This window comes from Pseudorasbora parva, chromosome 4 (genome assembly GCF_024679245.1).
Source record: "Pseudorasbora parva isolate DD20220531a chromosome 4, ASM2467924v1, whole genome shotgun sequence".
Lineage (NCBI taxonomy): Eukaryota > Metazoa > Chordata > Actinopteri > Cypriniformes > Gobionidae > Pseudorasbora > Pseudorasbora parva.
The window spans coordinates 58,299,236-58,323,235 of NC_090175.1; the positions used below are offsets into that span (position 1 = coordinate 58,299,236).

General features: G+C 43.4%; 2 protein-coding genes across 4 annotated transcripts in view; both read left to right on the forward strand.

Moving 5' to 3' along the window:
- dusp27 (dual specificity phosphatase 27) overlaps window positions 1–13,789 on the forward strand; it is an 18,606-nt gene extending 4,817 nt beyond the window's left edge. For 2 of the 3 annotated variants that reach the window (XM_067442346.1, XM_067442347.1), the window contains exons 3-6: window positions 1,756–1,913; window positions 8,101–8,332; window positions 8,463–8,680; window positions 10,346–13,789. In XM_067442346.1, coding sequence (XP_067298447.1) covers window positions 1,756–1,913; window positions 8,101–8,332; window positions 8,463–8,680; window positions 10,346–12,894 — 3,157 coding nt within the window. In that variant the 3' untranslated portion in view covers window positions 12,895–13,789. The remainder of the gene's footprint in view (window positions 1–1,755; window positions 1,914–8,100; window positions 8,333–8,462; window positions 8,681–10,345) is intronic. The other variant, XM_067442348.1, reaches the window with a different exon arrangement.
- A 6,057-nt stretch (window positions 13,790–19,846) lies between these two features.
- pou2f1a (POU class 2 homeobox 1a) overlaps window positions 19,847–24,000 on the forward strand; it is a 43,782-nt gene continuing 39,628 nt past the window's right edge. The window contains exon 1 of the mRNA XM_067442337.1: window positions 19,847–19,944. Within this exon, the coding sequence (XP_067298438.1) occupies window positions 19,899–19,944 (46 nt within the window). The 5' untranslated portion in view covers window positions 19,847–19,898. The remainder of the gene's footprint in view (window positions 19,945–24,000) is intronic.

Genomic DNA, 24,000 nt, shown 5'->3' on the forward strand with positions numbered 1-24,000 from the left:
TCGACTCATGATTCGAACCGTTATGAGTCAGTGAATCGACTCATGATTCGAACCGTTATGAGTCAGTGATTCACTGATTTCAACACTAATATCTTCATCTGTGTGTGAAGATGAGCGGAGGTCTGACGGCTGGCCACACTGCAAAAAAATGCTCTTCTTTTTTATATATACGTATTTTTGTCTTGTTTTGGGGAAAATAACTCAAAATGAAGAGAGTTTTTGCTTAAAGCTACACTGTGTAACTTTTTTAGTTTATTCTTCGCTAAAAACACTTAGTTCTTTCAAAAATATATGTGCTCATTAATTTATATTTACTTCTTTCAAGTAATAAAGTATTCTGGTAAGTTTATAATCTGCCGTTGGAAACACATACGGGTGAGGGGTTCGATGGCGGCCGCCATGTTGCTCCTCCATCTTGAAAGTACAGTAGCCAAAGAGGGACATACCCGTAAATTCAAGCTTCGCCTTTCGCGTTTTAACACTCGATGGCACTCATGGACGAGGTCGAACTAGAAGCCGTGTTAATCTTGGACTAAATCAGCCACCGTAGGAGTTAAAACGAAATCAGAATTGAGAGGAACAGAAACTAATATTCACTGGATGGTCATAAACCTTTACACCGCTAGATGGGGGAATATCTCACAGGGGAGCTTTAAATAAGATAAATAATCTGCCAATAGGATGTTAATTCAAACAGAAAACAAGATTATTTTACTCACCCCATTGGCAGATTATTTATCTTATTTTAAAGGAACACTCCACTTTTTTTTTTTTAAATAGGCTCATTTTCCGAGTCCCTTAGAGTTAAACTGTTGAGTTTTACCGTTTTTTAATCCATTCGGCTGATCTTTCTATCTGGCGGTGGCACTTTAGCGTAGCTTAGCATACATCATTGAATCAGATTAGACCATTAGCATCGCTCTCAAAAATGACCACCAAAGACTTTCAATATATAGTATCTTAATATTTTTAATATTTTGAAATATTTTCCAAATATTTAAAGCTTGAATCTTCAATAGTTAAATCGTGTACTAAGGCCAATGGAAACTGAAAGTTGCTCATCTTCAGTTTAACTCTTATTCCGGTTCAGATAGATCTGGTTCAAGATCTGCACCAAAGTGAATATCTTCTGAATCATCAACGTCCGCATGGTGGCGGCGCTCTCGGTGCGAGCAGGTGATGCTGACGGAAGTTTGCCTGTAATATCATCGCGCCGCTGCACCCATGGGACGGACGCAAAGCTCCGGGATTATTACGCAGGAATGGGAAATATCGGTCTAAAAAAATACAAAATAATTGCAATTTTTAACTCTAGAAGAGTCAGAAAAAGTCTTTGGTCATTTTTGAGAGCGATGCTAATGGTCTAATCTGATTCAATGATGTATGCTAAGCTACGCTAAAAGTGCCACCGGTACAAAAACGGTAAAACTCAACTGTTCAACTCTAAGGGACTCGGAAAATGAGCCCATTTTCAAAAAAAAGTGGAGTGTTCCTTTAAGCAAAAACTCTCTTAAATTTGAATTATTTATTATTTTCCCAAAACAAGACAATATTTTTTACTTGCCTAGTAAATGTTTCTTAATGTAAGAATTTTTAGATATTTTAAGACAATAATTCTCAGTAGAAAAGGCATTTTTTTGCAGTGCAACGACCTGAGGGTAAGTAATCAACGGCAGAACTAACCCTAAATTAACTAATGTCAGATACACACGTTCTATAGCCTGAGGTCATGTGTGTGTGTTTAATCTCACGCAGCTTCTCCACGATGTCCGACCGCTTCTCCACGATGTCCGACCGCTTCTCCACGATGTCCGACCGCTTCTCCACGATCTCGGGCTCAGAAGCAGAAAGCATCTTCATGGAGCCGATCCATCTTTCCTCGGCCATCGCTGCCAAGAAGATCATCAGTGAAGGTCTGCAGATAGAGCTCGATTAGCAGAAAACCTCCAGAATAACACCGCAGAGAGACTAAAGATCATCAGTGAAGGTCTGCAGATAGAGCTCGATTAGCAGAAAACCTCCAGAATAACACCACAGAGAGGCTAAAGATCATCAGTGAAGGTCTGCAGATAGAGCTCGATTAGCAGAAAACCTCCAGAATAACACCACAGAGAGACTAAAGATCATCAGTGAAGGTCTGCAGATAGAGCTCGATTAGCAGAAAACCTCCAGAATAACACCACAGAGAGGCTAAAGATCATCAGTGAAGGTCTGCAGATAGAGCTCGATTAGCAGAAAACCTCCAGAATAACACCACAGAGAGGCTAAAGATCATCAGTGAAGGTCTGCAGATAGAGCTCGATTAGCAGAAAACCTCCAGAATAACACCACAGAGAGGCTAAAGATCATCAGTGAAGGTCTGCAGATAGAGCTCGATTAGCAGAAAACCTCCAGAATAACACCACAGAGAGGCTAAAGATCATCAGTGAAGGTCTGCAGATAGAGCTCGATTAGCAGAAAACCTCCAGAATAACACCGCAGAGAGGCTAAAGATCATCAGTGAAGGTCTGCAGATAGAGCTCGATTAGCAGAAAACCTCCAGAATAACACCGCAGAGAGACTAAAGATCATCAGTGAAGGTCTGCAGATAGAGCTCGATTAGCAGAAAACCTCCAGAATAACACCGCAGAGAGACTAAAGATCATCAGTGAAGGTCTGCAGATAGAGCTCGATTAGCAGAAAACCTCCAGAATAACACCACAGAGAGACTAAAGATCATCAGTGAAGGTCTGCAGATAGAGCTCGATTAGCAGAAAACCTCCAGAATAACACCACAGAGAGACTAAAGATCATCAGTGAAGGTCTGCAGATAGAGCTCGATTAGCAGAAAACCTCCAGAATAACACCACAGAGAGACTAAAGATCATCAGTGAAGGTCTGCAGATAGAGCTCGATTAGCAGAAAACCTCCAGAATAACACCACAGAGAGGCTAAAGATCATCAGTGAAGGTCTGCAGATAGAGCTCGATTAGCAGAAAACCTCCAGAATAACACCACAGAGAGGCTAAAGATCATCAGTGAAGGTCTGCAGATAGAGCTCGATTAGCAGAAAACCTCCAGAATAACACCACAGAGAGACTAAAGATCATCAGTGAAGGTCTGCAGATAGAGCTCGATTAGCAGAAAACCTCCAGAATAACACCACAGAGAGACTAAAGATCATCAGTGAAGGTCTGCAGATAGAGCTCGATTAGCAGAAAACCTCCAGAATAACACCACAGAGAGGCTAAAGATCATCAGTGAAGGTCTGCAGATAGAGCTCGATTAGCAGAAAACCTCCAGAATAACACCGCAGAGAGACTAAAGATCATCAGTGAAGGTCTGCAGATAGAGCTCGATTAGCAGAAAACCTCCAGAATAACACCACAGAGAGACTAAAGATCATCAGTGAAGGTCTGCAGATAGAGCTCGATTAGCAGAAAACCTCCAGAATAACACCACAGAGAGGCTAACGATCATCAGTGAAGGTCTGCAGATAGAGCTCGATTAGCAGAAAACCTCCAGAATAACACCGCAGAGAGACTAAAGATCATCAGTGAAGGTCTGCAGATAGAGCTCGATTAGCAGAAAACCTCCAGAATAACACCACAGAGAGGCTAAAGATCATCAGTGAAGGTCTGCAGATAGAGCTCGATTAGCAGAAAACCTCCAGAATAACACCACAGAGAGGCTAAAGATCATCAGTGAAGGTCTGCAGATAGAGCTCGATTAGCAGAAAACCTCCAGAATAACACCACAGAGAGACTAAAGATCATCAGTGAAGGTCTGCAGATAGAGCTCGATTAGCAGAAAACCTCCAGAATAACACCACAGAGAGACTAAAGATCATCAGTGAAGGTCTGCAGATAGAGCTCGATTAGCAGAAAACCTCCAGAATAACACCACAGAGAGGCTAAAGATCATCAGTGAAGGTCTGCAGATAGAGCTCGATTAGCAGAAAACCTCCAGAATAACACCACAGAGAGACTAAAGATCATCAGTGAAGGTCTGCAGATAGAGCTCGATTAGCAGAAAACCTCCAGAATAACACCACAGAGAGGCTAAAGATCATCAGTGAAGGTCTGCAGATAGAGCTCGATTAGCAGAAAACCTCCAGAATAACACCACAGAGAGACTAAAGATCATCAGTGAAGGTCTGCAGATAGAGCTCGATTAGCAGAAAACCTCCAGAATAACACCACAGAGAGACTAAAGATCATCAGTGAAGGTCTGCAGATAGAGCTCGATTAGCAGAAAACCTCCAGAATAACACCGCAGAGAGACTAAAGATCATCAGTGAAGGTCTGCAGATAGAGCTCGATTAGCAGAAAACCTCCAGAATAACACCGCAGAGAGGCTAAAGATCATCAGTGAAGGTCTGCAGATAGAGCTCGATTAGCAGAAAACCTCCAGAATAACACCACAGAGAGGCTAAAGATCATCAGTGAAGGTCTGCAGATAGAGCTCGATTAGCAGAAAACCTCCAGAATAACACCACAGAGAGGCTAAAGATCATCAGTGAAGGTCTGCAGATAGAGCTCGATTAGCAGAAAACCTCCAGAATAACACCGCAGAGAGACTAAAGATCATCAGTGAAGGTCTGCAGATAGAGCTCGATTAGCAGAAAACCTCCAGAATAACACCACAGAGAGAGGTTAAAGATCATCAGTGAAGGTCTGCAGATAGAGCTCGATTAGCAGAAAACCTCCAGAATAACACCACAGAGAGACTAAAGATCATCAGTGAAGGTCTGCAGATAGAGCTCGATTAGCAGAAAACCTCCAGAATAACACCACAGAGAGGCTAAAGATCATCAGTGAAGGTCTGCAGATAGAGCTCGATTAGCAGAAAACCTCCAGAATAACACCACAGAGAGGCTAAAGATCATCAGTGAAGGTCTGCAGATAGAGCTCGATTAGCAGAAAACCTCCAGAATAACACCACAGAGAGACTAAAGATCATCAGTGAAGGTCTGCAGATAGAGCTCGATTAGCAGAAAACCTCCAGAATAACACCACAGAGAGGCTAAAGATCATCAGTGAAGGTCTGCAGATAGAGCTCGATTAGCAGAAAACCTCCAGAATAACACCACAGAGAGACTAAAGATCATCAGTGAAGGTCTGCAGATAGAGCTCGATTAGCAGAAAACCTCCAGAATAACACCACAGAGAGACTAAAGATCATCAGTGAAGGTCTGCAGATAGAGCTCGATTAGCAGAAAACCTCCAGAATAACACCACAGAGAGACTAAAGATCATCAGTGAAGGTCTGCAGATAGAGCTCGATTAGCAGAAAACCTCCAGAATAACACCACAGAGAGGCTAAAGATCATCAGTGAAGGTCTGCAGATAGAGCTCGATTAGCAGAAAACCTCCAGAATAACACCACAGAGAGGCTAAAGATCATCAGTGAAGGTCTGCAGATAGAGCTCGATTAGCAGAAAACCTCCAGAATAACACCACAGAGAGGCTAAAGATCATCAGTGAAGGTCTGCAGATAGAGCTCGATTAGCAGAAAACCTCCAGAATAACACCACAGAGAGGCTAAAGATCATCAGTGAAGGTCTGCAGATAGAGCTCGATTAGCAGAAAACCTCCAGAATAACACCACAGAGAGGCTAAAGATCATCAGTGAAGGTCTGCAGATAGAGCTCGATTAGCAGAAAACCTCCAGAATAACACCGCAGAGAGACTAACGATCATCAGTGAAGGTCTGCAGATAGAGCTCGATTAGCAGAAAACCTCCAGAATAACACCACAGAGAGACTAAAGATCATCAGTGAAGGTCTGCAGATAGAGCTCGATTAGCAGAAAACCTCCAGAATAACACCACAGAGAGACTAAAGATCATCAGTGAAGGTCTGCAGATAGAGCTCGATTAGCAGAAAACCTCCAGAATAACACCACAGAGAGACTAAAGATCATCAGTGAAGGTCTGCAGATAGAGCTCGATTAGCAGAAAACCTCCAGAATAACACCACAGAGAGGCTAAAGATCATCAGTGAAGGTCTGCAGATAGAGCTCGATTAGCAGAAAACCTCCAGAATAACACCACAGAGAGACTAAAGATCATCAGTGAAGGTCTGCAGATAGAGCTCGATTAGCAGAAAACCTCCAGAATAACACCACAGAGAGGCTAAAGATCATCAGTGAAGGTCTGCAGATAGAGCTCGATTAGCAGAAAACCTCCAGAATAACACCACAGAGAGGCTAAAGATCATCAGTGAAGGTCTGCAGATAGAGCTCGATTAGCAGAAAACCTCCAGAATAACACCACAGAGAGGCTAAAGATCATCAGTGAAGGTCTGCAGATAGAGCTCGATTAGCAGAAAACCTCCAGAATAACACCACAGAGAGGCTAAAGATCATCAGTGAAGGTCTGCAGATAGAGCTCGATTAGCAGAAAACCTCCAGAATAACACCTCAGAGAGGCTAAAGATCATCAGTGAAGGTCTGCAGATAGAGCTCGATTAGCAGAAAACCTCCAGAATAACACCACAGAGAGGCTAAAGATCATCAGTGAAGGTCTGCAGATAGAGCTCGATTAGCAGAAAACCTCCAGAATAACACCACAGAGAGGCTAAAGATCATCAGTGAAGGTCTGCAGATAGAGCTCGATTAGCAGAAAACCTCCAGAATAACACCACAGAGAGGCTAAAGATCATCAGTGAAGGTCTGCAGATAGAGCTCGATTAGCAGAAAACCTCCAGAATAACACCTCAGAGAGGCTAAAGATCATCAGTGAAGGTCTGCAGATAGAGCTCGATTAGCAGAAAACCTCCAGAATAACACCTCAGAGAGGCTAAAGATCATCAGTGAAGGTCTGCAGATAGAGCTCGATTAGCAGAAAACCTCCAGAATAACACCACAGAGAGGCTAAAGATCATCAGTGAAGGTCTGCAGATAGAGCTCGATTAGCAGAAAACCTCCAGAATAACACCACAGAGAGGCTAAAGATCATCAGTGAAGGTCTGCAGATAGAGCTCGATTAGCAGAAAACCTCCAGAATAACACCACAGAGAGGCTAAAGATCATCAGTGAAGGTCTGCAGATAGAGCTCGATTAGCAGAAAACCTCCAGAATAACACCTCAGAGAGGCTAAAGATCATCAGTGAAGGTCTGCAGATAGAGCTCGATTAGCAGAAAACCTCCAGAATAACACCACAGAGAGGCTAAAGATCATCAGTGAAGGTCTGCAGATAGAGCTCGATTAGCAGAAAACCTCCAGAATAACACCACAGAGAGGCTAAAGATCATCAGTGAAGGTCTGCAGATAGAGCTCGATTAGCAGAAAACCTCCAGAATAACACCTCAGAGAGGCTAAAGATCATCAGTGAAGGTCTGCAGATAGAGCTCGATTAGCAGAAAACCTCCAGAATAACACCGCAGAGAGAGGCTGGTTAAAGAGCATCCGCTCTCAAGAGTCACGCCAGTTTGAGTTCCACTGCACTTTTTGTTTCAAAGCTTCACTGACAGAAATAAACAGGAAAAGAAATCAGAACCAATGAGGCAAACCTCATCACATTCAGATTCTCATCATTAGTTCATACAGTGATTGCTGGTGTCGGTCCAGCTCTAGAACTCACACTGCAATACTTGCTCTTCTAAAATATCGAAACATTCTCACATTAAGAAGGCTGGCCCGTGGGGTCCGATCAAACAGACGAGCTACTGGAGCTCAAACTGCTCCAGAAGTTAATGATAGAAAGCTGTCAGAATACACAGAGCAGCTCAGTTTGAGGCGTTTGGGGCGGCATAGCCACTTTATAGATACTGACCACTGCAGACCGGGAACAGCCCACTTGAGCTGCAGTTCGGGAGATGCTCTGACCCAGTCGTCTAGCCGTCACAATCTGGCCAAACTCGCTCAAATCCTTACGCTTGCCCATTTCTCCTGCTTCACACACATCAACTCTGAGGACTAAATGTTCACTTGCTGCCTAATATATCCCACCCACTAACAGGAGATGGAGAGATCATCAGTGTTATTCCTGTCATAATGTTATGCCTGATCTGATGTGTTTGTGGTAACATTATTAAAGGCCAGATAGCTCTGAACAAACATTCATGTTATGAACATTCCTGTAGTTGTGTGAGTTGTTGATGATCTGTGTGTCCTCAGAGCTGAAGTGCAGAGAGACCCGTTCCCCGGCGGCCCCTGAGAGCCTGATGGAGTCGGCGGATCAGCTGATGGTGGAGGACCTGTACAACCGCGTGAAGGACATGATGGACGACCGCAGCCCATACAACACGCCCTGTGTTCTGGACATCCAGAGAGCGCTCGTCCAGGACCGGCTGGAGAGTCCCTTCAACCCCGTGGATGAAGTCTGGCCCAACGTCTACATCGCAGAGAAGTGAGACACACATCAGCCTTTCATTCATCCATCCATCATAAAAGTGCATCTATACATCATAATGCCCTTTTATAGACTTCACGACAGAAGCAGCCGTTCCCTGATGAGTCTGACATGTTGTGTGCTGTAGGTCGGTGGCGGTGAATAAAGCCCGTCTGAAGCGCCTCGGCATCACACACATTGTGAACGCGGGTCACGGCACCGGAGTGTACACCGGAGAGCTGTTTTACCAGGGCATGAACATCGGCTATATGGGCATCGAGGTGGACGATTTCCCAGAGGCAGACATCGCTCCTTACTTCCGCTCGTGTGCTGAGTTTCTGGACGACGCTTTGCTCACACACAGGGGTGAGGTCACCAAATGGCCTTTTTACTGATTATTCTGTCGGAGAGTAAAAGGGTTTATTTTATTGTTTGGTTAAATGCGTAAAAAAATATTTGCACAAGACTAAAAATCAAAGCGTGCACTGCAGAAAATGCTCTTCTTACTCAGTATTTTTGTCTTGTTTCTAGTCAAAATATCTGAAAAATCTTACATTAAAAAACATTTACTAGACAAGCAAAAGTAATTGTCTTGTTTTGGGAAAAATAACTCTAAATGAAGAGAGTTTTTGCTTAAAATAAGATAAATAATCTGCCAATGGGGTGAGAAAAATAATCTTAATTCAAACAGAAAACAAGATTATTCTCCTCACCCCATTGGCAGATTATTTAGCGTAAGAAAGTATTTTCTGCGGTGTGTGAGAGTAGTAACGTGCTGTTCCTGTGTCAGATAAACCAGATTAACTCACCGGCCTGGACTCTGTCGTGTCTCACTCACTTATTTTTAGACTCAGCGACACAGATAGAGAAGAACCTCTTCAGAATCTGAACCCGTGAGGGTCAGAAACTATGATCAGACTCTATAAACGCTCTTTATTCATCATTAGTTCCATGAAGAACCTTTAACGTCTGAGTGAATGACGAGACGTTACGGTTTTGGCTGAACTATCAATATAACATAATGGACTCTAATTTAGAGGTTAGAGGGATAGTTCACCCAAAAATAAAAAAATGACCCCATGATTTCCTCTCCCTCCGCTCATCCTAGGTGTGTGTGACATTCTTCTCTCAGACGAACATGTCCTCTTACAAGATTTATAACGGCAGTGACGGGTCCATTGAGTGTGAAGCCTATTAAAGTGCTTCCTTCTATCATAAAAGTGCATCTATCCATCATAAAACTGTATCTATTTATCATAAAAGTGCATCTATCCATCATAAAAGTGCATCTATCATCATAAAAGTGCATCTAAACGTCATAAAAGAGCATCTATCATCATAAAAGTGCATCTATTCATCATAAAAGTGCATCTATTTATCATAAAAGTGCATCTATCTATCATAAAAGTGCTTCTAAACGTCATAAAAGTGCATCTATTTATCATAAAAGTGCATCTATTCATCATAAAAGTGCATCTATTCATCATAAAAGTGCATCTATTCATCATAAAACTGTATCTATTTATCATATTTTAATTTCTCTCCCCTTTTAAAGAAGTAGTTTTTTCTGAGTAGTCAGTCTCTTCATTTGTTCCTGACATCGGGCTCTGGAAGAGAAGTTATGAAGGCGTGGCTCATGTATATTAATAAGGTCAAATCCAGAGCACAGTCACATGACTTCATTAATATAAATGAGCCAACGACCAGAGAAATTCATTGGTGGCAGGTCCTGTTGGAGACTTAACATGACAACTTACTAACCCGGGTCCCATTGGCAAAACCACAACATACGCACCAACAGAAATGACCCCTAGAGGCAGTCAAACAGCAAGCATTTTTCATTGTTGTTTTTTAAAACCATAATCCATGATTTGTAAACAAATACAGTTTGCGTCACTTAACCAGCTCCATATGTTCAGATTTTCTGACATACTAACCTTCTCCATAGCTCTGCAATTTACAATGCATTTTAAATTCAGATCTGATGAAAGTGCACAATATGATGATTTTTTTGTGTCCCCCTTCATGTAGGGAAGGTGCTTGTGGACTCAATGATGGGCGTGAGCCGGTCAGCCGTCCTCGTCGCTGCTTACCTGATGATCTTCCAGAATATGAGCATCATGGAGGCGCTTCTGGAGATCAGGAAGAAACGTGCCATTAATCCAAACGAAGGCTTTATTAAGCAACTGCGGCAGCTCAACGAGACTCTAATGGAGGAGCGAGATGAAGACGATGATGAAACCCTCAGCCAGTGTTCGGTGATTGACATCCGCGCTCGTCTCCAAGAGGAGGGAAGCCTGTTTGGAGTTAAAGCCGAGTCTATAATGATGGACGAGGAGGAAGATGTCGGATCCGTTATGAGTAGTGTGGCTTCTTCCGCCGGCGCGCTAAGAGTTGGGCTTATCTCCGGCCCGAAGAAACCCGAGCTGGATGGGAACGCAAACGATCCGACGCTTCCCGGAAAAGACATTGATGATGAAGATGGGGATGTGGATGGCATGATAAGGGAGTGGCAAAAGCGCAACGAGAAGTACCAGAACGAGGACTGGTGGGAAGCCCAGCTAATGTGCGAAGGCGAGGATGTCGAGAAAACGCCGGAAGACTTGGAGAGCGTGACTAGCGAAGATGTGCAAATTGTGAGGGAGCGAATCCGACGCCGTCCTAATCGACCCGCTTCCGATTCAGGATCCACGACTAGCTGTAGTAGTTACGCCGATCTTTGGAAGCAACGTCTAAAGGAGATCGAGGAGCAAGCGGCCGCACGATATCGGCTCAAAGAGGCGGACGAGGACACAAGCAGCGAGGCAAGCCAGAAGAAAATCGACGACGACGTCGAGAGTATGCTTTCTGATAGCAGCTCAATGTACAACTTCTGCAAAAAGAACAAGGAGAACCTAACACCTCTGGAGAGATGGAAGGTTAAGCGGATTCAATTTGGATGGAACAAGAAGGACGAGAGCGGAGAGCAAGTGGAGACTGAGACGAGCGCGCCGGCGCCCACACCAAACTTAACGGCCTATCAGACCTGGAAACTCAAGCAGCAGAAGAAGTACGGCGGAGAAGAGGATAAAGACGAAATTCTGGAGATGAGTCGAGCGGAGGATACGGCGACGATCAAGAGACGGCAGCGGAGAGAGGAGCTTTTGGAACGAACCCGGAAAACTCTTGAGGAAAGTCAATCGGTGTGCGGATGGGAGGCCGAGAGCGATTCGAGTAGCATCCCGCTATCCGCTTTCTGCGCCGGAGCCTTTCCATCCGGAGACGATAACATGTCCGTGTTGAGCGGACGTTCATCCGTCCTTTCGGGGCGTAGCTCGCGATCCCAAATTGTTCCACAAGAGTCTCCGATAGCTCCCGCTCCGGTCATCGGGCCAAACGGCGAGCCTATGGTAAACCTCGCCAACATCCAAAACTGGATCGCCAACGTGGTCAATGAGACTCTCATGCAAAAGCAAACCGAGATGATGAGTCTCGCTCCTTCCAGAGCCGGATCCGTGTTTAGTTTGGGACGTGGCGTAGACGACGATAAAGCCTCAATGCTGAGCGGATCCACGTCTTCAATGCAATCCCAAAGTCGAGCCGAATCCGTCCGATTTGGAGGAAGACCCGAATCTGTCCAGCTTGGTGGAAGAGCCGAATCCGTCCGGTTTGGCGGAAGACCCGAATCCGTCCGGCTTGGCGGAAGAGCCGAATCCGTGCTTTCTTCCGGAGGAGCTTCTAATCTCTCCTCAGTGTCCGGATTGGGCTCGCGTAGAAGTAAGATTACGACAACCAGCGTGCCACTTTACAGCCTCTTCCAAGATCAGGTGAACCTCCACAAATTGGACAACATGGAGAAGGAGATCAAATCTGAGATGCGGGGCAAGATGGCGTCCTACGAGGTGAAGAAGATCGCAGAGGACAACAAGCGCAGTACGTTATACAAGAAGAAAAAAACTAAGGAGGAGGATGATGACGACGATCTTGGGAAGACCAATGGGTTTGAGGATTTGGTCCCTGAGAAGCCCAAACCTAAACGAGATTACGGCCGTTCGGGAATCCTTAACCTTCCGACTTCTGCCACTAGTAGTGTCGACGAGTGGCTCCAAAACGTCAGACCTCCTCCGAGCAAACCAAAGCCTTACGATGGAGACTTTTCTCAGCCGCCGTACGAAGACGAACCCTCGGAGATCGACTTTCCGAGTCGCAGAAGCTCAATCTCAGTCGAAGCCGATGAAGACGAATATAGCTTCGCTTCGAGATTTTCCTCCAGGCATCAGGATTTGGGCCGAGATCCCAGCCCAGAGTTTAACTATCGAAGGTCTAACGTTGAGCCGTCGTATAACGGATTAAGCGAAGCTACTAATCACAGATCTTACGCTAGATACGAGGACGAGGAGAGTTATCAGAGCTACTCCGCGAAGAACAAAGAGACTAAATCAGGTCGGAAAGAAGAGGAGGAAGATGAGGAGATATCTGCGTTTATTGCTCAGATTAAGGAGAGGGCGAGAGCGCGGCTGGCCGAAGAAATGGAGGACGACGAAGTTCTTTCCGCTTGGAGGAAACAAGAGGAGTCAAAGTCACACGGACATAAAAATTAATATAATGAGTGTTTAATGTGTGAAGGCTGCAAAAGATGCTCTTCTTCCTCAGTCATTCTGTCTTGTTTCCAGTCTAAATATCTCACAATTCTTAAATCAAGATGCATTTACTAGATCAGTAAAACCACATGAGATATTTTTTCTTGTTTTGTTAAAAATAAAATCTAAATGAAGAGAGTTTTTGCTTAAAACAGGCGAAATGATCTGCCAATGGGGTGAGAAAAATAATCTTATTTCTGATTGGGACGGAAACAAGAAACCAGATTTCAATCAGAAATAAGTGATATTTAGATTAGAAATAAGACATCATTTCTAAGTAAGAAGAGCATTTTTTGCAGTGAAGTGACAGACCTTCAGTCTATACTGTATATAAACAAACAGCTGTGTATGCTTCATTCATTATAAAAGGAAACGACCTCTTGTGTTCAGGGTTTATGACTCCGAAAACCAGACACACCTAAAGTTAAGAGCACCTTTACATCAGATTATACAAATAAAGCTTCTGGCATCAGTGGTTTTTTACATGTGGAATAATAAATAAAGCAATTGTTTGAATCTGATCACGGTGGCATCACTGCGGAAACCCTTCGAGGAATCTCGTATTGGGCCGATAACTGCAATGGCCCCAAAATAACAATACAGTGAAGATAATAACACACGGCGGCTCATTAAACACACTGAAGTCGTTACCGCCTGCAACAATAACAGGAAAGGGAAACGTCAAAGGAAAAAGGGCACCTGGTTTACATGATATGAATAACTTTATGATTTATGAAGTGTCTTCATCATAGAGAGTGTTTTATTTGTGATCGCTTGAGTATTAAACGTTTATTGTGAAGGACAGTCGAGAACTGGGCCTTAAAACCCAACTAACTAAAGAAATCGAGCGTTTGTGTAATTGGACTTTTGTCTGAGTAAAAGTAATTGTCTTGTTTTGGGGGAAAATAACTCAAAATGAAGAGAGTTTTTGCTTAAAATAAGATAAATAATCTGCCAATGGGGTGAGAGAATTAATCTTAATTCAAACAGAAAACAAGATTATTTTTCTCACCCCATTGGCAGATTATTTATCTTATTTTAAGCAAAAACTCTCTTCATTTTGAGTTATTTTCCCCCAAAACAAGACAATTACTTTTGCTTGTCTAGTAAATACTTCTTGTTTTAAGAATGTTTAGATGTTTGGAAACAATTAAGACAAAAATAAAAAAACATTTTTTTTGGTTATACGTACATTTAGCTCTTCAAACATTAAACAATTATAATCTAAACTTCAAATTGTTCTAAACCTGACTTTCTGTTGAGCACAAAAGAAGATATTTTAACGAATGTTGGTGCCTAATCAAGGGGAAGGAAGTCAATGGGTGCCGTCTGGTTATCAACAACATTCAGAATATCTGCTTTTAATATATTATAGAACTTTCATTTTGGGGTGAACTGTGCCTTTAAGGAAACATTAGCCGACGAGTAACATATAAAAAAATGCTAAAACTAAAACATTTCAGGGAGGAAAACCAGTCAATTCCGTAAGTTTTGTGCTAATGTTTTGAGGACCTGATAACTTTGAATCTATCCCTTAGGAAAATAACCATGGTTTTATTATAAGTGTAGTAACGTACTCGGTTACTTTCGTAACCTCGGTTCCCTGAGAGAGAGGTTCCTCGTATTACGTATGGGAAAAACTCCTTTTCTCGAGAATGTGAAGCAAAACTTTTAATAAAGGTATCTATTTAAAGCGCAGTGAGCTGCACGGCCATAGCCCAGCGCGAGGAGCGCTCTGATTGGCCGGGCTGCGGCAACTGCAGGAACCTATGGTGAGGCGGCTGAGAGGAACGAACCAATGGGGGGCGTTCCAGAAGCCCGCCGAAAAAGGTGCTTATATTTGCATACAGGAGGCTATATAAGACCCTAATTCGCCATAGGTGTCAGGTTTTAAGATCGACTGAAGCGATACCTGAGAAGCATAAACACGGCACGGAACGTAATACTCGTTCCTCTCTCTCAGGGAACCGAGGTTACGAAAGTAACCGAGTACGTTCCCTTTCGAGAGAGGTTCCTCGTATTACGTATGGGAACACAATGTAAAGCGCCGTGTGTGCTGACTGACCCAGTATACCCAAAGCACATGTTAATAACCCCCGAGACACCGACAGAGGCGGCTTATAAGGGAAATGAAGAACCGGAAGAGTCGGTTCGTTTGAACAGCTGATCGGACATAGTCGGATCTTATGATAAATGAATAGTGCTTAAGGACTAATGTGTACAGGCCAAAATGTAAGGCAATCTGTTTGCCAGGGTCAAGATAGAGCCTAGATGGAGAGAAGCCCTGCTTGTAGAGCTGGAACCTCCAACTTGTAGAATCTGATAAAAGTGGACGGAGAGGCCTAGCCTGCCGCCGCACAGATATCTTCAAAAGAAATGTCACACGACCAAGCCCAAGATGAGGCCATGCCTCTAGAGGAGTGGGCTTAAATGCCTGTAGGACAGGTTAGGTCCTGGACCTATATGCTAGTGGGACTGCATCCACTATCCAGTGTGAGAGACTGTTTCATGACAGCACAAACTTTAGTGCGGCCACCGAAGCAATGAAGAGCTGATCCGACTGCCTGAAGGGGGCGGAGCGCTCTAGATACAATCTCAATGCTCTGACTGGGCAGAATAGGTTTGCGTCTTATTCTCTCTGAGACGCGGGTTAAGCAGTGCAAAGACCTGCATACTGAAGGGGTTGATAGCACTTTCAGCATAAAACCATGCCTCGGTTTGAGCACAACCTTGAAGTTGCTGGACCCAAACTCAAGACAGGAAGGGCTCACGGAGAGTGCAGGTAAGCCACCCACTCGGTTAACCGAGGCCACAGCCAGCAGAAAAACGGTTTTGAGTGATATGTGCTTCAAGCTCGTGGTCTGAAGTGGTTAGGAGGGGGAACCCTTCACGGCCTCCAAAACCATGGCGAGGTCCCAAATAGGGACCGAGGTAGGGGCAAGGCGGGCTGAATCTCCTGGCCCCTTTAAGAAAACACACAATAAGATCACTTTTCCCTAGTGAATGTGCCGCGATCGGAGCGTGGCTAGCTGCTATGCGGAGACACACACCCCGAGTATGGAGGGGGGACGACCCGCATCCATTAGCTCTTGGAGAAAGCGAGCGGTTCCGCCAGTTCGTATGAGTGTGCGTCGATGTTTCGCGTAGCACATTGGTTAGAAAACCACTGACCACTTCAAAGCAGAGCTGCCAGATAGCAGGGGCTCTAGCTTCCGAAATAGTGTTCATAACTTGTCAGAGAGGTTCCCGGATACCGTTGATGGGCCATACGTGGAGGGCCCACAGCTCGGGATTGGGATGCCAGATCTTCCCTTTCGTTGGCGGAATAGGCCATGGGGCTGTGTCTGACAGCTGAAACAGTATGGAGAACCATGTGCGGTTCTTCCAAAGTGGGGCTATTAAAAAGCACAGGCTGCAGCTGGATCGCGATCGGAGGGAACATATAGAGGGAGTCTGGGCCAACATGGGCCAGGGCATCCCTGCGTTTGCAGAAAAATATTGGGCAGCGTGTGCTGTGCGAGCTGAATTGTTTGCGGGTAAAGGGACCATCCCCCTGGGGACATGGGTCCTCTGGATAACATGTCCGGACCCTGATTCAGAATACCTGGCACGTAAGCCGCCCTTAGGGAGCTCAGATTGTGCTCTGCCCATAAAAGGAGATGCTTAGCCATGCACGGTTCTTATGCCGTAAGTCTTGAGTCTATGACAATGACTGTACTGATAAGCCTGCCCCTCGAAGGCGAATCTCAAGAATGGCCTGTAGTGGGGGTGGGGGGTTATCGTAACGTGAAGTATGTGTTTTTCAGATCTATTGAGAAAACCCAATCCCCGGGGCGAATGTGCGCGAGGATTTGTTTCACCGTCAGCACCTTGAAACGAGCGTGTCATAAGTGCTTTGTTCAGATGCCTGGAAAATGGGCCTGAGACCGCCACCCATTTTCGGCATGAGGAATTAGCGACAGTAAAAACCTGACTCGCTAGCGTCGGGTGTACTGTTTCCGCCGCTCTCTCCTTTAACAGTTTCAATGCCTCAGCGAGAAGCACGTGACTGACACTGCTTCTTACAGAGGGCTCGACCACGGCTTGAATCGCGGGGTCTGCGAGCAAAACTGTAGCGAGAACCTCGTTTTATATGTTCAACACCCAATATTATATACCAGGAATGGCCTGCCAGGCCTGGGCTCGTAAAGCCAGGGGTTGAATTAGATTCGGGGGCTGGCCGCTTAGTAATAGGGGCCTGTTAGCCGGGTTGCTTGTGCTGTAACACTGCTTGTAACACTGTGGGGATAGTGTTAGTTTTGGCGGTGCAGGCTTTGCAGTGGGCGCACGCCTCACATTTATATTGTGTGTGCGAGAGTGAACTTTGTGAAAAGTGCTTGGGTGCAGGAGTGCAGACTGTAAAGTGGGCACATTTCCTACATAGAAAGCTCTTTTGTGTGTAGTGTAAACAATGTGCAGTGGCGCACAACCTACGTAGAATACCCACGGTGCAAACCAGTGAGCAAATCCACAGGGGTAAACGCACACAGCATTAGTGTGCAGACGAGCGTGTTTAACACAGGCTAGTTGACTGCAATATTTCATCTCCAGTCACTTAACTTAAGGGAACTGGGAGAATGTAAGGAAGTGCGGGTGGTATGTGAGCCATTCCACAATGCCGTTATGCTCTAGTCTAGACTGAAAGCGCGCATGCAGACAAGCGTGTTCGACCACAGGCTAGTTGACTGCAATAAGGCTAGTTGACTTTATATGGTGTAATCCGGCCGCGGCGGGATTTATTTGTGATTTTGTGAGGCTGAATTAACAGTGCTTATGTAGGGGTGCACACTGTGTAGTGGACACTTTGTCTACAGTGTAAAAACCTTTCCAGCCGCCTGAATAAAGGGGACTGGAAGTGATAGAGTGAAAAAAGGGCTTAGCTTGGCAGCCATTTTCCGACGCCCTTATGCTCTGACAGTGAGCGCGTGCTATGACGTAAGCCGCGCTCTAGTCAGCAACGCGCTGTGGAAGGGGCGCGCGCGCTATCATGACAAGGCAGCCATTACAACTTCCTTGGCAGTAAGCGCGCGCTGCAGCGACATTGTTCTTGACATACCCAACAGCCCGAGCTCGCTCGTCTAACTTACTCTAGTATTCTCTGTCCGCAGCGCTTCAGCACGGCGGCGGTAGAATGAGCACGGCGAGAGCTTCGGCTCGAGTTTGTTTATTCACTCTAGTATTCTCTGTCCGCGGCGATAGAGCGACAGGACGAGAGAATTGGAAGCGTGAGGAAAAACTCTGTCCGCGGCGCTTCTAGCACGGCGAGAGCTTCGGCTCGAGTTAGTTTATTCACTCTAGTATTCTCTGTCCGCGGCGATAGAGCGACAGGACGAGAGAATTGGAAGCGTGAGGTAAAACTCTGTCCGCGGCGCTTCTAGCACGGCGAGAGCTTCGGCTCGAGTTTGTTTATTCACTCTAGTATTCTCTGTCCGCGGCGATAGAGCGACTGAACTAGAGAAGAGGAAGACTGAGGAAAAACTCCGTCTGTCCGCGGCGCCTCCTCAGCGCGACGGTATAGTGACGAGAGCTTCGGCTCGAGTGTGCTCATGTCCTCTAACATTCTCTCTTTCCGCGGCGCTATTCAGCGCGACGGGACGAGAGCAGAGGGAGAGTGAGAAGAGCTCCGTCTTTCCGCGGCGCTTAACGACGCGGCGGAACGAGAGAGTCCTCGAGTAGAACAAGCCTGTAAGCTCTAGAAGTGGCGTTGCAGCGGCAACACACACACAAACACATATAACACTCAACATAGACACAGTTTAAAGGATATATAACGCCGGATGGCGTAGCTGGAACGGCAGAGAAGGCGGAGAGGGAGTCCGTCGTCCTCAGCTGCAGGTTCCGCTGGTGCCTTTTCAACGGCGGTGCTTCTTCCGGAGACCAGCGAAGGTATCGCTGAAGGAGATAAAATCTGACACCTATGGCGAATTAGGGTCTTATATAGCCTCCTGTATGCAAATATAAGCACCTTTTTCGGCGGGCTTCTGGAACGCCCCCCATTGGTTCGTTCCTCTCAGCCGCCTCACCATAGGTTCCTGCAGTTGCCGCAGCCCGGCCAATCAGAGCGCTCCTCGCGCTGGGCTATGGCCGTGCAGCTCACTGCGCTTTACATAGATACCTTTATTAAAAGTTTTGCTTCACATTCTCGAGAAAAGGAGTTTTTCCCATACGTAATACGAGGAACCTCTCTCGAAAGGGAACCATGGTTGTATTATAAGTGTAGTAACCATGGTTTTATTATGGTAAAGGTGTAGTAACCATGGTTTTATTATAAGTGTAGTTACCATGGTTTTATTATAAGTGTAGTAACCATGGTTGTATTATAAGTGTAGTAACCATGGTTGTATTATAAGTGTAGTAACCATGGTTGTATTATGGTAAAGGTGTAGTAACCATGGTTGTATTATAAGTGTAGTAACCATGGTTGTATTATAAGTGTAGTAACCATGGTTGTATTATAAGTGTAGTAACCATGGTTGTATTATGGTAAAGGTGTAGTAACCATGGTTGTATTATAAGTGTAGTAACCATGGTTGTATTATGGTAAAGGTGTAGTAACCATGGTTTTATTATAGTAAAAGTGTAATCATGGTTTTTGGCTAATTGATTATATATAACCACAGTTTTACCACACATGGCATGGTAAAACTATGGTTAGTGTAGCAAAACGATGGTTAATTTGTAATTACCATTGTTTGCAATATGTGTTTTGGTTTTATTTGAAACCATGGTTCAGTAAGGATTAACGCTACCGGAAGACGTTTGTGTTGTGAACTTTAACATTTAAACATATTAATAATAAATGATAAGACTACATATTAAAACGTATAAGATGATTGAATTATGTGGCTGTTGTGAAGTTTTGGGCCAGTGAATCAGTGTGTGTGTGAGCAGTAGGCGGGGTTTCACTCTCACACTAAATATTCAAAATGGCGGACGGAGGATCAACGACTCAAGATGAGCGCTCGACTGCAGGTAATTATTACATTTTACATATTCATATTTCCCATCCGCCTCAAGTAAACAAAAGTCCGACACACACGCCGGTGGTCTAACCTCTGCGACCGCGATGGGCAGTGTGTGTGTGTGTGTGTTTGTGAATGTTTGAGTCGGTCAGTGAGAGTTGTTTGTCCTGTACAAAACTCATCTTTTGAAATGGCGCGCGCACATGTGCTGCACATTCCCATATTCCCGCGGTTCGGCCGTGCGCGTGGGTTAACTGGCGAACTCGGGTTATACTGGTGTGTGTGTGTGGTGTTTCTGAAGTGTTGTGTATGTGTGTGTGTGTTAGCTGCGGTGCTATCGGATTCAGCGCGCTTTGTGTCGCGCGCGGCCGCGAGAGAAACTCAACGGCCGCGGATTTGCATATTCATGTGTTTGTTCGGCAGTGAACGCGCACGCTTGATGTGGAATAATAGTTTATCGCTTTATTAATGTGTGTCGCGGCGAACTATGAGCAAAACACAAACTTGAGCTGAGCTAGTCTTCTCCAGATCAACTGTTTGCCCTCGGGGCAACATAAATACCCTGACAGGGTCCGGTGTGCGCGCGCGCGTGCGTGCGTATGTGTGTGTGCTGGTATTCCCCAACAGGTAATAAACTACAAAGTGTGAAAAGTCGAATAATGTGTGTGTAAAGTGTCTAGGGAGGAACTACATTAACTCGCGGATTGGCATAACGACCTGCGTGTGTGTGGTGTTTATCCTTATCATTCTCCTCAATAATCTACGCGTGTGTGTGTGTGTGTGTGTGAGATGCTTGTCATTCTCCTGAATAATGCACGGCAGTTTCACTCCAGATGAGAGACGCGTCACACTATTTATTTATCGCGCGGATTAAATATACAGCGCCGCTCATGAATATTCATGAGTACAAACGCCGTGCTCATGAATGATTAATTTCTCAGCGTTAATGCGCGCGGTGTGATTGTGTTTGGATGTTGTGTGTGTGTGTGTGTGTGTGTGTGTGTGTGTGTGTGTGTGTGTGTGTGTGTGTGTGTGAGTTTATCTAATTTACACCCAGTCTGTTATTATCACTGCATCTCCATGTGTCTTTTGGCATCGTCATAATTTCGACATTATTTTAGGTCACAATTTCGATTTAGTAAGTCATAATTGTGACTTAATCTCATAAATATAACATAATTTCATCTCATAAATGTGATTTAATGTTATAATTTCAACTTTTATATGATCAATTTTGACTTATTGTGTCATAATTTATAATTTAATGTCATAATTTACATTTTCATCTTCTAAATAAGACCTGTCATAATTTAAACTTTTCATCTCATAATTGTGACTTAATGTCATAATTTCAGCTATATCAACTGTCATAAATACAGTGAGGTGGATAAAGTAAATCCTGGAAAACAGACATAATTATGAAAAGTGCTTGAATTATTGGAAGACAATATGTGTAAAATTAGTGTTTAATTAAATTGATAAAACAATCTTTTAATGCCAAATGAACGCTGGTATGGATATAGAGTCGTTCTGCGTGACTACGAGTGTGAAATATTAAACACACACACACACACACACATATAAACACATTTATAATACAGCTTTTATTCTTCCGCTTAATCATATATTCCGGAGGGTTTGAATGAGGAATCTTTGTCTTAGTAAAGTTCCCACAGTCATTGAACTTTATTTGTACCTTTTTGTTTTATTAGTTTATTTTTAGAATATGAAAGGTATTGATATTGTTTGATGAGATCTCTGATTGTAGTCTTTGAAACCCAATAAAGTAGTGCGTCAAGTCCTGTTAATAAGAAATAATGTCATAATTAATAATAATACATTTTATTTATAAAGCACTTTTCATTTGAAAGAAAATCTCAAAGTGCTACAAAAGGAGGAAAAATAAAACAAAGCATTTAGGGTAATTAAGAATAAGTTAAAATCAATAACAACAAACATGTTAACACAAAGGCAACGCAATTTAAACATTGAAAGACTTTCTAAACAGGCAACTAATTGTGCCGTGTCGTCTTCTGATTAAGATTATAATCTAAAACCGTATGCTTCGGGATATTAATGATGCTCTTCCTGTTGATGAACTTCATGGACACACACAAGCATCGGTCAAAACCTCATAAAGCTGCTTGTGTGTCCCAATTTGCATAATTATGCGTGATTCTATGCCATTTATTGTGTGTGTAGTGTGAGCAGAAATCTTCTCTAACACACTCTAACCCCGTCCTCTGATACTGTAAAGATGGCTGCCAGTGTTATTATGAACATGAACCGTATATGAGAGCAGCGTTTTAACCGTTATCACATTAAAGGCATCAGGAGCGCATGATTGGCAAACACAGGACGATGGGTTAATTAAAGCTCATGAATATTAATGAGTTCTCCAGGTCTAATAGAAAAGTTTGGACCGCAGTCGAGTTGAAATGTTTCCGTTCTATGAATACTTCATGTCTCCTGCGCTGTGCCTTACGCCACTTATCTGCCTGGATTTATGCAGCGCTGCGTTCAATAGTTTGAAAGGCTAATTAATTGCTTATTTAAAATTCTATTAATTAAAACATTTGCATAATGCATTGTCTGCCAGTTAGCTTACTGAAGCCCGCGCAGCGGCCGTATGTAAATCGTGTTTCTCTCGACTGTTTTCTTTTGAGTTATAAAGACCCGTCTGTCTCACACCGTGGGGTCGTCGTCATAGCAACAGCTTGAGTTAAAGCCACATGACTTTGTCTGCGCATCATCGTCATGATAGGGGACACTACATTTTCAACTAAATATCCAATTAAATTGAATATCTAAACTAAATGAACTATATAACTAACGAAAGAACTAAAAAAAGTAGTAGTTACTTATTCAGTAGTAGTTACTTATTCAGTAGTAGTAGTTACTCATACAGTTGTAGTTACTTTTTCAGTAGTAGTAGTAGTAGTAGTAGTAGTTACTCATTCAGTAGTAGTAGTTACTCATACAGTTGTAGTTACTTTTTCAGTAGTAGTAGTAGTAGTTACTCATTCAGTAGTAGTAGTTACTTATTGAGTAGTAGTATTTACTCATTCAGTAGTAGTATTTACTCATTCAGTAGTAGTTACTCATTCAGTAGTAGTATTTACTCATTCAGTAGTAGTATTTACTCATTCAGTAGTAGTTACTCATTCAGTAGTAGTAGTAGTTACTCATTCAGTAGTAGTATTTACTCATTCAGTAGTAGTATTTACTCATTCAGTAGTAGTAGTTACTTATTCAGTAGTAGTAGTTACTCATTCAGTAGTAGTATTTACTCATTCAGTAGTAGTATTTACTCATTCAGTAGTAGTTACTCATTCAGTAGTAGTATTTACTCATTCAGTAGTAGTATTTACTCATTCAGTAGTAGTAGTTACTTATTCAGTAGTAGTAGTTACTCATTCAGTAGTAGTTACTCATTCAGTAGTAGTAGTTACTTATTCAGTAGTAGTATTTACTCATTCAGTAGTAGTTACTCATTCAGTAGTAGTATTTACTCATTCAGTAGTAGTAGTTACTTATTCAGTAGTAGTATTTACTCATTCAGTAGTAGTATTTACTCATTCAGTAGTAGTATTTACTCATTCAGTAGTAGTTACTCATTCAGTAGTAGTAGTTACTCATTCAGTAGTAGTAGTTACTCATTCAGTAGTAGTAGTCACTCATTCAGTAGTAGTAGTTACTCATTCAGTAGTAGTTACTCATTCAGTAGTAGTATTTACTCATTCAGTAGTAGTAGTTACTCATACAGTTGTAGTTACTTATTCAGTAGTAGTTACTTATACAGTAGTAGTAGTTATTTATTCAGTAGTAGTAGTTACTCATTCAGTAGTAGTAGTTACTCATTCAGTAGTAGTATTAACTCATTCAGTAGTAGTTACTCATTCAGTAGTAGTATTTACTCATTCAGTAGTAGTAGTAGTTACTCATTCAGTAGTAGTAGTAGTTACTCATTCAGTAGTAGTATTTACTCATTCAGTAGTAGTATTTACTCATTCAGTAGTAGTAGTAGTAGTTACTCATTCAGTAGTAGTAGTAGTTACTCATTCAG